Source organism: Echinops telfairi, unplaced genomic scaffold (assembly GCF_000313985.2).
Source record: "Echinops telfairi isolate 266 unplaced genomic scaffold, ASM31398v2 ScPeMD7_7465;HRSCAF=8503, whole genome shotgun sequence".
Lineage (NCBI taxonomy): Eukaryota > Metazoa > Chordata > Mammalia > Afrosoricida > Tenrecidae > Echinops > Echinops telfairi.
Genome location: NW_022111365.1, coordinates 4,702,880 through 4,719,522, shown reverse-complemented (window position 1 = coordinate 4,719,522; position 16,643 = coordinate 4,702,880). Strand labels below are relative to the sequence as shown.

Here is a 16,643-nt window from a genome sequence, read left to right as displayed (position 1 = left end):
GGTTGAAGTGTGGTCCCTCTTTCCCTCTTTATGATGCTCCTCCTGCGTTCCAGCTGTGTTAAAGTTCCCTCTAAGCAACTCTCCTGGCTTGGATTCTGCGGAGTCCCTCTGTTATGTGTCACTCCATCGCCATCTTCCCGGAAGTCCTTATTTTTGTTTTTTACTCTGAATTGGGGGGAAGGTTTACAGAGCAGATGGTCAGTTTTGTTTTTTAAAATCACTTTATTGGCATTTATACAACTCATCACAATCCAATCATCCATCCATTGTGTCAAGTACATTTGTACATTTGTTGGCTTCATCATTCTCAAAACATTTTCTTTCTACATGAGGCCTTGGTATCTGATCCCCATATTTTCCCCTCCCTCCCGATCCCTTGATAATTTATAAAATATTATTATTTTTTCATATCTTACACTGTCTGATGTCTCCCTTCACCCACTTTTCTGTTGTCCGTCCCCCAGGGAGGGGGTTATATGTAGATCATTGTGATCGGTTCCCCCTTTCTCCCTCCACCTTCCCCTTACTCCCACCCCCTACTCCCACCTCCGGTATTGCTACTCTCATTATTGGTCCTGAGATGATCAGTTTTACACTCAAGAATCTGTGTTTACACTGAAGAATTTGATCAGTTTTACACTCAAGAATTCAAACTTTTTGTTTGAATTCATCCATTAGAACCCCCTCCCTGTGGCATCATCACGTATTAGTCTTCCCGCCCGGTTTCCTAATCTCATCCCTCCTACTTTCCTAACTCTCTGTACTTTGTCCTTGGGGAAATATGGCCCCTTTCCTCTTAAAGTTGGTTATGCTAACCCTGGGGTGGGTCCGTTCCAGACCTGAAGGGGGGGCTAGAGACTACAGTCTTGAGGGTTCCACCAGTGTCTATCCAACCAATATTCCCAGTCACTCTAATGATTTGGGTTTGTTTTTTAATCATCTTATTGGGGGCTATTAACAGCTCAGCACAATCCATATATCCATTGTGTCAAACACATTTGTACATATGTTGCCATCATCATTCTCAAAACATTTTCTTTCTACTTGAGCCCTACTTTCTACTTGAGCTCATTTCCCCCTCCCTAACTGTCTTTCCCTCATGATCCCTTGATAATTATGTTATTAATTTTTTCATGTCTTACACTGACCGATGTTTCCCTTCACCCACTTTTCTGTTGTCCCCTGGGAGGGGGATATATTGTCAGTCATTGTGATTGATTCCCCCTTTCTCCCCCCACCTTCACCCTACCCTCTGGGTATCGCTACTCTCAGTATTGGTCCTGAGGGGGTTATCTGTCCTGGATTCCCTGCGTCTCCAGCTCTTATCTGCACCAGTGTCCATGCTCTGGACCAGCTGGATGTGTAAGGTAGAATTGGGGTCAATGTAGTGCGGGGAGAGGGAGAGCATTGAAAACTAGAGGCAAGTTTTGTGTTTCATCGGTGCTGTACTGCACCCTGACTGTCTCGCCCCGTCCTCGTGACCTTTCTGTAAGGGCATGTCCAACTGTCTACAGGTGGACTTTGGGTCTCCACTCTGCCCTTCCCCTCATTCACATCGATATGATTTTTTGTTTTGAGTCAGTAATGCCTGATCCCATGGACACCTCATGGTCACACAGGCTAGTGTGCTTCTTCCATGTGGGCTTTGTTGCTTCTCAGCTAGATGGCCACTTGTTTATCTTCAAGCCTCTAAGACCCCAGGTGCTATGTCTTTTGATAGTCGGACACCATCAGCTTTCTTCACCGCATTTACTTATGTACCCAATTTTGTCTTCAGCTAACATATCAGGGACGGTGAGCATCACAGAATTTCCAGGTTATTAGAACTAAGTGTTCTTGCATTGAGGGTGTACTTGAGTGGAGACCCAATGTCCGTCTGCTGCCTTAATACTTAACAAATAAATATATGTACATACATCTATTTCTGTATTGTTGTATATAAATATATTTACATAGGTACATGCCTGTATTTAGACCTCTATAAATGTCCTTTGCCTCCTAGTTCTTTCCTTTATTTTCTTTACTGTCCTCTTGTCCCGCTGTCATGTTCGACCTTCATTCAGGTTTTGGTAATTCCTCTCTGCTACGTTGCCCTTGATGAAGCCCCATCAGACCATCCTATGCCCTCCTCGCCCTCAATTTTAGATCACTTGTTATTCTCTTGTCCCTGGGTTTGTTGGCAATGCCCCCTCCTTGCCCCCCCACCTCCCCCTCTCCCATGTCCCTCCAAACCAACTGTCAGTCCTGTTTTCTCCTCCAGATTGTTTATCCTGCCTATCTTATCTAGATAGACATGCAGAGACAATAATAAGCACAACAACAAAACAAAGCAAAAACATAACAACAAAAGAAAACAAAACAGCAATAGCAAAAAACAAAGAAAGGCCTATAAATAGTTCCAGGTCTGTCGGTTGACTTTTATGCGTGTTTGCCAGTCGAGTCTGATGGGGTGCCACGTCTTGGCCCCAAAGTCTATTTTTGGCGTTCCTTGGGGACTTCGTTGCTTTGCTCCCCTTGCTGCTCTGTTGCAGGCCCTTAGTATTTTACCCCGGTGTGATTTGGGGCTTTGTTCCATGGTTTTCTCCCACTCTGTCTAGAACCCCCTTACAGGGAAGTCAGCACTGATAGCTGGGCAAGATCTAGGCCTCCTAGCCTCAGAGTGAGGAGGCTAGGCTTCCATGGTCCTTTGGGCTACTTGTTTCCATGAGTCTTTGATTCTCTTTACCCTTTTTATGCTCCAGATGGGGAGAGAGCAACAGCTTCACCTTAGAGAGCAGCTCCCAAGCTGGTACGACCCCAGCCGCTATTCATCAAAGTAGGATGTAGAACATTATCTTTGTGGGCTGTGTTATAGTTGACTTTGATGACCCCCAGACCACAGTGCTGGGCCCCCAAGCCCAGTAACTCATGCCTTCAAAGTGCTTGGTTATGGCTAAGCAATTGCCATAGCTTTGACTCCACTAATAGGCACATACCATTACTCCCAGTTTATAGGTGAAAAAGATGAAGCAACAGAAAGGTGTGGTCACTTACTTAAGGTCACAAAGCAGTGCCCAATCAGGCCTTGGGCCAGGACATGACCAGCTCTAGAATCTTGTTCTTATCCAGCTAGTTACAACTGCAGATACCATGGGATTTTCCAGAAGTCCACTGCTGGGTTATGATGGTGCCACCCCATCTATTTCAGGCCTCTTGTGATCTTGGTGAACCTGACCTCTGTTCTGTGACCTATGACCCTGGATTGTTAGAAAGCAACAGGAGTAAGAAGCAAGGAGCTGCTTTTTGCTGATGGGCTCTGCGTAAGCATGCATGCCTTTTTACCAGGTGGCAGATCCAGGGATCCCAGGGCTTGGTGTTGTACGTCCCGCACCTCTTGGTTTTGGTCCACCCTAACTCTCTCGGGCAGCTGTCACTGTGCACCCTAACGGAGGAGCAAATGGAAACTCTAAAGACAGCCGCTAGTAAGCGGGAGCTGTGGGTCCAACTCTGTCTGATGTGTGCTGCTAACTCTGCAGGTGGCACTTTTCACTAAGCTGCTCTGCTTCGCGGGAATGAGGAACCGGGAGCGTTTGCTGCTCCACAGAAGCGATGTGTGGGTAGGTCAGCCTCCTTAGTAGCCACAGGCCAGCACTTTCCCTGTCCCCCTGGTCCACCACTGCCAGGTGTTGGGCTTCCAGGGAGGCAGCTGTGTGGAAGGAGCCCTGGTTCCAGTGAAGACCTAGATCCCGCAGTGTGGCATTGGGCACGTGTTTGGGTCCCTGTTTCCTGGTGGGGCTACAACAGAAATTCCACAAGTGGGTCACTTTACCGAGCAGAAATGTGCTTTTTCTCGGGTTAAGAGGGCAGCAGGGAAGAACTCAGGGCAGTTGCTCTAGGGCAGTGTTTCTCAACCTGTGGGTCGCGACCCCTTTGGGGGTCAAACGACCCTTTCACAGGGGTCGCCTGATTCATAACAGTAGCAAAATGACAGTTAGGAAGGAGCAACGAAACATGAGGACCTGTATTAAAGGGTCACGGCATGAGGAAGGTTGAGAACCACTGCTCTTGGGTAAGTTGCCCTCTCTGCCGGCCCTGGAGGAAGATCCTGGGCTTGACAGGTGGCTTGGTTTCTCGGTGACCCTCATGCTGGCTTCTGCTTCCCTAGTGCGTGCTTGCTCTTTCCTGTGTCTAATCTGCCCCACCCCCGTTTATTTCTTTTTATTGTTGTGAAAAATACATATATAAACATAACATTTGCCAACTCAGCATGTCGCAGGGGTACAACTTATTTAATGAAATTGGTCTCATTGATCATGTTCTACAACCGCTGTCTGTCACTGGGGATCTTCCTCTCGTGTCTACATAACTCACTGCTCCCCTGCCCGCTCAGCCAGGTGCCACAAGGGAAAGGTGATTGACAGTGTGGCTCTTTCATCAAAGCGAAAGCATCCACTATTTGCTCATTTGTGTCTGACGGGTTCCACTCCGCCTCGTGTTTTCCCGGTCATCCGTGCTTTCTCGCTGACCGAGTACTACCCTGGGTCTGCTCCATCCTCTGTAGCCACTACACCTTGCCCAGGATTCAGCCAGGTGCATGTAGGTTCTTTCTACGTTTTGCCTATTCCGAACCGTGCTGAAGTATGGAAAAGGAGCCCCGGTTGTACATTGGTTGTGTTGCCAACCAAAAGGTCGGTGGTTCAAACCCACTGAGCGCTTCACAGGAAAAAGATGTGGCAGTCCACTTCCGTAAAGATTTACCGCGTGGAAACCCTAGGAGCAGCCCTACCCTGTCCTGTAAGCTTTCAGGGAAACGGAACCAACTCACTGGCAGTGGATTTGAGCTTCCTTCCTTTCTTCCACGCTGTCTACTCTTTGAGTATCTTAACGCTGATTAGATTGAAGACACAGCTTACACTGATACGGCTCATTAAGATAACACAAAACCCTATTCCCAAATGAGACTGCATCCACATTCATTCTGGGAGGGGGATAGGGGCTGCGGGGGCTCACAATTCAATTCAGAACACCTGTGCACTTCTTCGACTGTGCTGTAAAGTGAGGACTAGAACCACCCCTTCCTCAGTCCAAACACGGAAGCATAGATGGTGATTCTGAGCTGGCCTTGAGATACGCAGGCAAGTGTGGGTGTTTCCTGGGGTGTTCAAAAGAACCTGCTGAGCTTCTGATTCCTTGGTGTCCTTGAAGAACATAACCCAGTCTGTGGTTAGTGGGCCGGAGAGGAGTAGGTCTTTGGCAAAACTTCCCCTGTGGATTTTGAAATACCATTTTCCTTTCCTGGTGTTGAGCTCTATGTTGAAACATGCCATCAACGTGTTAGAGTGGTAAGAACAGTTATTCAAGATAGAGATAAAAACTCAACCCCAAACAGGTGGTTTTAGACGATGGCAGTAAGCGGAGACCCTCTCTGAGGGGAGCAATGAGGCTGTCGGTTTCTGCAGGAACCCTGTGGCATAGTGAGTTTATGCGTTGGGCTGCTAAGGTCAGCGGTTCGAAGGCACCAGCTGCTCCGAAGGAGGAAGATGAGGCTTTCTGCTCCTGTAAAGATGTACGGCTCAGACACCCATAGGGCGGCCCTACCCTGTCATACAGGGCTGCTGTTGCTTGGAATCAGCTTGATGGCAGTGAATTTGGTTTTTATGACTTGGTGTGCTCCTGTAAAGACGTACAAAGCCTCAGAAGCCCTGTGTAGGGTCACTGTGAGCCGGGGTCACTGGACGGCTGTGGCTTTTATCCAATATCTTTCTGATGAGAACAATTGCAATACGTGATTTACAGCTAAATATGTATGGATTGTTGGATGTAAAATTGATGATCTGTTCTGTAAACCTTCACCCAATTCCCAATAAAAGATTTTTAAAAACCGTGGTTCAAATTTTACCATCACCACATCCACCCCACCCACCCACCCCCACTAAGGATTTTTGACATTGTGTAGAGACGTTTTTGGTGGTTATCCCCCAGGGTGGGGTGGGGTGGTGGCCCTGGGATCTGGGGTGCAGAGGGCCAGGGAGGCTGCAAAGCATTTTGCAGTCAGTCCACAGACTCACACTTAAAACAGAGAGTTATCTGACCCAAAGCTTTGATGGTGCAGAGGTTGAGAGACCCTGCCTTCTAAACACCCAGCTCTTATGTATTATTTACTGTGTGTTAGACAGTGTTCTCAACCTGTGGGGCGAGACCCCTTTGGGGGTTGAATGACACTTTCACAGGGGTCGCCTAAGACACATATTTCCGATGGTTTTAGGAACCGAGACACTGCTCCTCTATCCGTCTCCAGGCGGGTCTGCCCACATGCAGATATGCCCACATCTGAGTACCTGGCATGAAGACTGCTATCCATGCTACACCATGTTTCAAGACAAAATTTCATTTATTTGTAATTAGAAATAAATATTTCACAATATGTAATTATTATTTTTGTGATTAATCAGTATGCTTTAATTATGTTCAATTTGTAACAATGAAAATACATCCTGCATATCAGATGTTTACATTATGATTCATAACAGGAGCAAAATTATAGTTATGAAGTAGCAAGGAAAATAATTTTATAGTTGGGGGTCCCCACAACATGAGGAACTGTGTTTAAAAAGGGTTACAGCATTAGGAAGGTTGAGAACCACTGTTCTAAGAGGTTCTTAGATTTCCCAGGTGGGAAATACCTTGGTCCTTGGCTTTGTACAAGAAAGAACTCACGACAAAGCCTGGTTTGTGACCCAAGTGGTTTTTTAATAAAGGATAGAAGCCGTTTCAGGCGATACAGTAAACTGAGCACAAGCCAGAGAGAGAGAGAGAGACCGCGGCCCAGCTACTCAGGACCTTGGCCCGGCTGTGCTGAACTGTGTAGGAGTCGCTGGGAGAGAATGAGAAAGCGAGCTTCTAGCTTTTCAGGTACTGGTTTGACCCCATTGGCTGAATTAAACTTACCTGGCCTAGGTCAGGCCATACCAGGTATATACTGTCCACCTAGGTGCACCACCTCTTCCTGTCTCGGAGCCCATGCCCAGTGGACACTCTGGCCCCTGTTCTAACTACCTAACAAAGTGTATAGGTATTAACTCGTTTCATCCTCCCACTTTATGAAATCGGAGCTAGTATGACCCTCATCTGGCAGAGGGGAAAGTAGGAGCTAAATGACTCCTGGACTCAGCTCGTCTTTGAGGTCAGCCAGGATCTGAATGCTGCCCTCAGATGCAGTACGTGTGCGTTTAGCCACTGTGCTAGGTGGAGCTGTGCTTACTAAGGCTTAAAAATACAAACACCACTTGTGGCGATTTGACTGTGACGCTTGGTGAACGTGTGTCTCAGAGTAGAGTTGTGCGTATTCTGTGCCTGTGACCTTTCTTGAGGGCACCCCTGGGTGGGCTGGAACTACCGACTTTGGCTTAGCAGCCAAGTGCATCAGTCTACAGCATGAGTACCTCCTCATCAAGGCTAGTTGGCGTTCAATCCGTTTTTCTGTCTTGTGTGCAGAAAACCACATAACTAGAAATTTGGAGGCAGGCTCTCTAGAAACTCATTTGTCTTCATTGAAAAGACTGACATGGGAAAGAGGGTGAGATAAGGGGCCCAGGGACCCATCGGTGAAACCTTGTGTTTTGCAGGTTGTGAGTGAGACTCTGCTCACAACTCTGATGACGCTCGGGGTCTCAGGAGAGTGGATTGTGGGCAAATCACCTCTGGTTCCTTTGCTCTTCAAGCTGGGAAATCAGCTGTGGGTGAGGAGAGCTGATGTGACTGGATTTCACTTTCCAGGAACGGACTGTATTGTTTCCTTACAGATGTGAAGACCACCGTGGTTTACCCTGCCACAGAGAAACACCTGCAGAAGTACCTGCGCCAGGACCTCCGGCTGATCCGAGAGACCGGAGACAATTACAGAAATGTCACACTGCCCCACCTGGAGTCCCAGAGCCTCAGTATTCAGGTACCTGGCCGCCCCATGGGTACCAGCACTGGGGAGCTGTGACTGCCTGCGGTCAGCTTCTCCTTTAACAAGTTTTCTTTGAGGAAGGTTTAAGAAGCCCTGGCAGCAGTGTGATGTCTTGGGCTGCTATTCGAAAGATCAGCCACGTGAATCCTCCAGCTGCTCCTTGGGAGAAAAAGGAGGCAGTCAACTCCCGAAAAAATGTGCTGCTTGGAAACCCTAAGGAGCCGTTTGTTCTACTGCCCTTTCGGGTCTCTATGAGGAGAGTCAGCTTGATGGCAGGAGGATTGGTTTGGTCTTGTCCAGGGCCAGTCACTGTGGCAGACGTGGGTGCTGTAGCAGAGAACACGTGGGCAAGGTCCCGCCTTGTGTGCGTGCGTCCTTGTGCCGGAGCAGAGAATACACAAGTGTATAGTGACCATATCGGGAGCCCTGCTTATGCCAACGTTGGGCTGCTAACTGGAAGATAAGCTGTTCGAAACCACCAGTCACTCTGTTGGTTTCTGGAGTGGGTTATACCTCGGTTCTTTGCTTCGCACGCTGAAAGCGCGCCGAAGCCCGTTTTGTGATCCACATGAGTTTTTAGGAAGAACAAGAAGTTTCAGGTTTTACCATCTCAAAGGGGTACACGCTGTTTCTGGAAAATGTGCCAAGCTGCACGGGGCCGCGCTGGGGTTCACACCTGGGCATGAAAAACTATGTGGAAAAGAACATCCGCATATGCGGAACTGGGGAGTCCCTGGAGACTCATAGACCAAGAGCACAAGGGCATTGGGTCCTGAGTAGGCCCTGAGAGACCCCACCCCTGTACCCCCGACCCCTCGCTGAAGCACAGGAGCACAGTGAAAGAGCTGGCCTTTCCCCAGTTGGGTTATTTAACATCTCTGGCTGGGGAGGTGTGGTTGAAGGTATTGGTTGACCCCATTGTCTGCGTTCAGGCCCACCTGTGCGTGTGTGTACCCAAGGTATTTAACTGGGCCTAGTGTCCTAGTCTGTGTGTGCTCAGTTTGGGTTTTCCCATATGTGTCCAAAAGCTACCTGATTTCTTTCCAACCCTGTATGTGGCCCTGCCAGGCATTGGAGAGACAACCTTACTTGTCCCTAAAACTAGCTACCTTTCAACAACTCTGGACAAAGACGGGGCTTTCTACACCCATAAAGAGTTACCGTCTCGGAAACCCACAGGGCCAGTTCTGCCCTGTCACCTGCCCTGGGTCACCATAAATGGGCAAGGCCAATGGCAGTGTATTTAGAGTTTATCTGAAATATCAATGCTGTGGAGAAACGTAATGAGATAAAGGGGTGATAAAGTCCTGTCTGAGAGTTGGCTTCATTGATTTGTTGGAATTGACTTTGGTCTGGGGCTCCACCCAAGGTGCTTAGGCTTGCCAAGGAGGCTCTTTGAAGGATCCCAAAGCAATCCGGGTAGTAGCAAGAATCTGCATCTATGAATTTAGGTTTTGTTGTTAGCAGGCAACCCAATGCACAATGGATCTGCCTACACCACCACCCCTCCAAAAGACTGGCTGCAGAGCAGGTCCTTGTGATCCGTGGGTCTCCAATGGCTGCCTTTCAGAAGCAGGTTCTCAGGCTTTGTTCTTACTTCATCTTAGTGATCATAGCCGTATGTGCACTCCACAGGCAGTCGTGGTGGCCAACGTGACATGCATATTAGACTCTGATGACTCTGACCTTGGCAAGGTCAGAGTAAAGACTGATGCTGAGGTAGGCCCACCCAGCCCAGACGTCAACCCGCCTCCAGGAGCTGAGGCTCCTAGTCAAACCTTCCTCACTCTGGCCACTCGTTCTCCAGAGAGCTGGGGTGGGGGGTGGGGGACACCTCATCCTCCTCTCCCAGTGGCCAGGGAGCCATCCAATTGGCAGACGCTAGGTCAGCAGAGTGTTTTTAGCCCTAGGCCAGATGCTAGGCCATTTAGCCAAGAGATCCTAATTCTCTGTGGGCCCAGAACCTCTGCTTGCAAACTGGCCCGGTGGGCATACTCAGAAGTAAATCTGATTGATACTTACTGATGAGCCTTGTTCTTATTGACTTGCTGGCTCTCACTGCCTCCATCTCCTTGAAGGAGCTGTGGTGCTGTAGTAAGTCACGGTACCTTGTGCAGTATGTGCAGCTCCTCCAGTTTCAGGGCCAGTGGAGGTTCCATGGTGGAATTCTGAACTGCCAGGTGGGGAAACCTGGGTTCCAGCCTGGCTAACAAACCTCATGCACGCCACCTCTCCGCTGTCAGTGGAGACGTTTGTGTGACTGATGCTGAACAGGTTTCAACAGAACTTCCAGACTAAGATGGATGAGGAAGAAAGACCTGGTCTACTTCTGAAAGTCAGCCAATGGAAACCCAAGGCATCACCACCCTCCAATTCCTAAGCAATCTTAGGGATGGTGCAGGAGTAGGGAACATTGCCTTCTGTGGTATATGGGCTCGTCATCGGTCAAGGCAGCTAGCAGCCACCACCACATATTTATTTGTTTGTTTTTTATTTTAAGTCTCAGCACTTGTTTTTTCCTCTGAAATGGCCAGAGGAAATGGGACCTTATCTTCCTAAATAGCATCTGCTGTTCAGAGTCCCAGAGAAGTCCCCTGGGATGTAGACTCTATTGTGCTGGTATGTGGGCTATGTGAGAGAAAGCCTTTAATAGAATGGCTATGAGAGTGCACGGGCTGTATTACACAGCACTGTACAGCCCCATGTGGAACATCATACTGAGGAGGAGCAGGGGCTGCTGCTGGGAAGAGAGGGATGGGGGCAGGGTTCCAGAAACTAGGAGCTCCTGAGCCGTGCTGATCATCAGCATTACTGGGTGAGAGTTTGATAAACAGACCATGGCACGCCTTCCTGATCTGCACACCCTCCCTGCCCTTCCCAGCACCCCCCAGGGTTCAGCCCATATCAGCAGGCCTGCCGCTGCCCTCCCCCCCTCTCCCCCTCCCCACAGGTTCTCCTAGGCTTGCTTTTGGACTCTCTCCTCCTAACCTTTATGGCTTGTCTGAACAACACTGGGTCCTTGTTTTCCCTGCCTTATCTGAGCATCTGACCCTGAGGCTTCCATGTGGATCAGGTCCCTCTCCCTAACCCTGTCCCAGAAAGCTCTCCTTCCCAGCAGGTAGGACTCAGCTATGTCTTCGGAGCCAGGCTTGCTCGCCGTAGCTCACACTCTTCCCTCACCTGCACAATCAGGAGATGCAGCCAGAGTGTGCGAGGGCTCATGCACACGCAGTACTCGGAACAGCGGCTAGTCCCAACGTCACCATCCCCTTCCTAGTGGTCCCTTGCTCCCAGACTAGCACCACCTCCTGCTTCCCTTTGCCCGGTCGCTCTAGCATTGTTCCCCAAATATATCCCCCAAACTGTCCTCCTGGAGCTCTCCAAGCACCCTCCTCTGCCCTCGGTGCCCGCCTCACGCTGGACTCTATGCCAGGCGCCTATGCTCCCCTGAAGGCCTCGCCACAACCCTGACACATGAATACTAATGGCCACCTTTTCCAAAAGAAGAAACCAAGGCAGAGAAGTTGAAGAATGTCACCCGGGGACAGCAAGTGGCAGATGAAACTGGGTCTCATTGGATTCTGTCTTAGTCCTGGTTCTCTGGGGAAACAAAACCCGTGAGAGATTTGAGGAGGGAGGGTTTCAAAAAGTTCATGGAAACAGAATTAAAAGATCATGGGGTTGGAACGAGGGAACCGATTACAAGGATCTATATGTGATCTCCTCCCTGGGGGACGGACAACGGAAGAGTGGGTGAAGGGAGACGTCGGACAGGGCAAGATATGACAAAATAATAATTTATAAATTATCAAGGGCTCATGAGGGAGGGGGAAGGGGGAAGGGAGGGGAAAAAATGAGGACCTGATGCCCGGGGCTTAAGTGGAGAGCAAATGTTTTGAGAATAATGAGGGCAATGAATGTATAAATGTGCTTTGCACAATTGATGTATGTATGAGCCCCTTATAAAACGATTAAAAAAAATAAAAAGAATAAAAGATCATGGGGAAATTTCCATAAAGTGTTCCAAGCCCCATTCATATAGAGAGAGGTTGATTGGATGCATTAAGGAATTGTTTCATGCAACGATTGGTGAGGTCTCATCGGTGAGTTCAAACTGTGTGGGTCAAGTGACAGGCTAGAGACAGCTAGTTAGCTGCAGGGCTGTGGGAGTCCCTAAGCCAGGCAGCTGGCAGACTGGAGAGCGGGCATTCTGGGGACATGGCTGTCCACCCTCTATGGCAGCGCACCCCCAGGCCGGCTCCCTTTGTGCTCGTAAGGCCTTTAGCTGACCAACCAAGGCCCAGACTCCACCCCTAACATGTTGGTGGGCTAAATAGACTTCACTTATGGCCAGCCGGTTTAAGAACATGTTGCCCTAACGAGTCTAGAGTAGCATTTTACCAAGTGGACACTTCCCCATCTCAGGCCCCACCACTCATGCTCTCTGGCCAGCAGTACCTGCTGTGTTCTCGCTGGGAGGCCCATGGTCCTTACCTCCGTGGCACACCAGGACTGTGGGAGGAGAGTCAGCCCTCTGCCTCCTGACTTTTCAGGAAGTGTCAGGTACATTTCCTGCGGGCTTTGTCCTTCATGCACACCCCAGAGCTCTTCTTCAGGGTGAGGAGTGTTCCGCGGGCTGGGTGTGCTTGCCCTGGTCCCCACGGAGTGGGAGGACGCCGCACTTCCAAGCTCTTCTTAGGAAGGCCCTTTGGGGGTGAGTGAGTCATTTTATGCCTGGCTTGACGGTCTTGCCAGGCAGTCTGTGAGGCCCCACGATCAGAAATGCCTCCCTTGAGTAGCTAATGGGAATCCCAGGTTCCTGTTTGTCCTGGAGGCCCAGCAATTCCCAGGCAGGTGCCCTCTGTGCCCTCCCTCTCCGCTGTGCTGGATCTTGGCTATACTGGCCTGGAGCTAAGAAGCAAGCAGTGCACAGTCCTCGAGGCCCAGGGTTTAAGGTGTGCAGGCTCTCCGCCAATCTCCCCGCCTGTCACTGCTGTGCCCACGGGTCTGGGTGGAGGGATAGGGGCTTTCCATGGGGTGTGTCAGTTCCCGCCCTGCTTGGAAAGCCCTTCAGGACCAAGAAGCAGATGTAGGCAGCTCTTTGGGGGAGTTAGAACCGAGCTCCCTCCATTCACTAGGTTTAGGGAAGAGTGTACTGCCTTGGGATATTGTAGATCTGCAGACGACTGTCAGCCACCGTTCAGGGGTCATGTTCTACCTCAGGCTTCCCCAGCCAGGCCGTCCAGCACATTTGATTATAAAATGACCTCCGAGATCACACGGTGCTGGAGAAGGGGTCCCGAAGACCACTGAGGACAGCTGCCTTCTCTCTGTGTGGCCCAGGAGGCATGTCATACAGCAAGGCTGGCTCCAGGCAGCCCAGGCCACCATCCCACCAGGAATAGAGCCCCTGTGGGCCGGAGGCTCTCACACATCCATTTCTAGAGCCAGGTCCCCTTCCTCATAGCCCTGGTGCTGCTTCCTTTGCCAGCAGTGAACAGTGCGCTCAGCCTTTGAAGCAGGTCTTTGCCCCACGTCTCGAAGAACTGAGCTCGGCTCCCCCAGACAGCCTCCCGTGCGCCCTGGGGGCAGTGGCGGGGTTGCTGCTTTGGGTGTAGCTGCGGGCTGTGCTGGTGAGGTCCCAGCCCAGGAGCTATGCAAAGTTGGCCAGGAATAGCTTACAGCGTGGGCCCACGATGCATGCTTGCTGGCAGTGAGAGGAGGGGCAGGATCCCTGAAGGACCCCAGAAACAATCTACTCAATAGCCAGGGTGGGGTTCCTTGAGCTTGGCGGGCTTTTAAGGCCAGGTTCTTGGGATGGGCGAGGCTGAGGGGTGGAATGGGCAGCGTTTATCTAACTAAGCACGAGGCGCCTCCCAAGGAACAATGGTTGGAAACATGAACCATCTTTCTGCCTCCCCCTTCCCAGTGGGTATACAACATTCTTGAGAAGAAGGCTGAAGCCAACCGGATTGTTTTCGAGAACCCAGATTCCTTGAACGGTTTTGTCCTCATTCCTGACCTCAAATGGAACCAGCAGCAGGTAAGGGCACCTTGGTAGGGACCCGCCCTTTTCTCTTTGGCCTCTTGCAGTAGATTGTGACGAGCCTGCACAGCAACTCTGAGCCTGTGCTGGTCGAGTGTGTGCCAGTTATGCACAAGTGTGCGTGCTTTCCTGCACCACCTTATCAAAGTCCTTTCCAGCTCTCCTCTCACCCAACGGTGAAGGACTGCAGCCAAGACCACCTTCCCTTGATATATAGACAGACAAGCAAGGTCTCAGTCCATGGGTGAGACGTCAGACTCGAGGCTTCTGAGGCTGATGAAGCCAAGATCAACAGGTAAGATGGCAGGCTGCTCACAAGTCCCAGGCAGGCAAGATGGCAAGCAAGTGGCTCAAATGCCAAGCCAGATGCATGATCCAAGCTCGGCAAAGGTCAGCATGCCCCGCCCCAAAGGAAGTCTTTGCAGTGGATTGGCTGTTCTTCCATCGTGGTAGAAAGTCTCACTGGGGCTTACTGTATCATAACACCAAACCACCAAGGATCCCGGCCCTGTCGATTTGACACACACCTAAACTGTCACAGCCAAGCAACCTGGGCTGCTGTCCCTGCTTCCAGGAGCACCTGAGGCATGAGCTGACCTGTTTCTACTCTCACCCTTCTCTTCGATACCAGCAGACATGAGCTCCGGGGACCCTTACCAGGGGTCCCTGGACAGCAGAGCAGGTCCTCTAGGAACCTAGTCTCCTGTGAGGAAGCCCACCCAGGCTCCTCGGGGCTCTGTCACCAGACTTCCAGTGCCTCAGGCGTCTCCCAGCCTCCCCAGGTGCCACAGCTTAGCCGATCCCTCTTCACTGACAAGAACCCCTCTCTGGTTCTTTGTCACTGCTCCCCCACCTCCTCTCCTTCCTCTCTCGACCACAATGATAATGTCTCCCCCTCCCCTGGAGGACACTTACACCGTAGCAGTCCTGGGAGCTGGCAGAGCCATACGTCCCTGGGGGTCCTGTTCACCCGAGGGCTGGGGCAGCAGCTGCGGGGTCAGGAGCAGGTCAGAGGCAGAGTGGAACCATAGCGAATCATCCAAGGAAAAGTTTTCCAAGTGGTGCGTTTCCTGCTTTGCGCCTGGCTTCTGTCCATCCCCCGCCCCCCGGTGGCGTTCTTCTCCCCTGACCCCTTCCCTCTGGCTTTCGCAGGTGTTGCCCACCCTCAGGCCTTGTGAGCACACCTGAAGTTTGCTTGGTTTAAATCTGGCAGTTTTCCAGAACGGCCACATCGTTCCTCCTTCAGCCAAAGGGAGCTGAGGCTCATCTGTGGCGAGGCCGCGTTTCTGCACTGAGCTGGCCAAGCAGTGAGTGGCATCGGTCTCCTGCGGGGGCTTCCTGGTTGTGGCTCAGGGCGTGGTAGGGACTTTGAGGAGAGTTTCCAGTGGTGGCAGCCTGGAATCCAGATTAGTGCCCAGGTAAGATCAGAGAGGGTAGCCTCTCTACATGTGGGCACTGCTGAGAGAGGCTGAGGAACACCTGCTTCTGCCCTCTGCATTTCCCTCCCTACCCCCAGCAGGCCTTGAAGGATGAAGCCAGCCCCGGTGCTGGAGATACTTAGGGAGCCTGGAGTGAAGCCACGGAAGCAGGAAGGCTGGTGGCCGCTCTGGGTGGGCAGTGCCCTCATCTGGCTGCATGCCCCTTTGTCTCTTCAAACGGCCATGTGCCTGGAGCGTTTGGATCCCAGACTAGGCCGTGGGAGCCAGGGCGGCTGGGAGAGCTTATGACTCACCAGAGCCCCGGAGATTGAAGAGCTCATGATTTCTGGGGAAACTGTGGTCTGAGAATGAGGCGGGGGTGGGGGGCAACCAAAGATCAAGTTATCTATTTCAGTTCACAAAATTCACGAAGACCAGGATACATTTGAGCCCATGGTCCTGGACACTGAACCCTATCATTCCTTTGGCAGCACCGCTGGGCACCCTGCCTTGTCTGCCAGTACAGGTACCCTCTCTGAGACCCCTTTCAGACAGGAAGGGCTCCCGGAACTCTACTGGGCTCTCAGCCATGTGGCTTGAATGCCTCCCCTTGGGGAAACCAAGTTAAATGTCAGCTTGCCTTAAGTGTGATACAGGTGGGACTGATCCTAACCTCTGCCTAACTCCCTTTGTCTCTTGGTCACACCGTATTTCAGTTTCTCAAAAGCCTGCCCTGTGACTGGGCACTGAAATCAACAGCTCCTTTAGAGTGGAGCAGCTGTGCCCAGGTGCGAGACATGCCACGCCTGCCTGGGCTTTTACCCTTTGTCCTGGGACGAGAGAATGAGTGAAGAGGAAGGTGCTCTGGTGCTTGCCTTGGGGGTGGAGGGTGCTTCCTAGCCAGCTCTGTCGTCTCTTGCCACTTCTCCCAGAAGTGTACCTTTCCTCCCGGAAGAGCTGGTGGCCCTGCATTAGCAACACTCTGCCTGCCCATGTGTAGCCATCCCTCCACTTACCCACTCAGCAGGTGCTTATCAAGTGTCTTGCTCTTGCTTGAGACTCTTCCTTCCAAGAGAGCGCCTGGCTGCTGCGCACAGTTCTATGCTTACATGTTACCTGAAAGATTGGCAGTTTGGACCCAGCCTAGAGTGCCCTGGAAGAAGATAAGCCACTGAAAACCCAGCCCTGTCAAGCAGATTTCTACCCAGGCACACTGTCACCCCGCCCCACCCCCACCCCCACCTCT

General features: G+C 51.1%; 1 protein-coding gene across 1 annotated transcript in view; it reads left to right on the top strand.

Annotated features, from left to right (window-relative positions):
- DCPS (decapping enzyme, scavenger) overlaps nucleotides 1-16,643 on the top strand; it is a 71,940-nt gene that overhangs the window by 48,482 nt on the left and 6,815 nt on the right. The window contains exons 3-4 of the mRNA XM_004714192.2: nucleotides 7,782-7,927; nucleotides 13,863-13,976. Of these exons, the coding sequence (XP_004714249.1) occupies nucleotides 7,782-7,927; nucleotides 13,863-13,976 (260 nt within the window). The remainder of the gene's footprint in view (nucleotides 1-7,781; nucleotides 7,928-13,862; nucleotides 13,977-16,643) is intronic.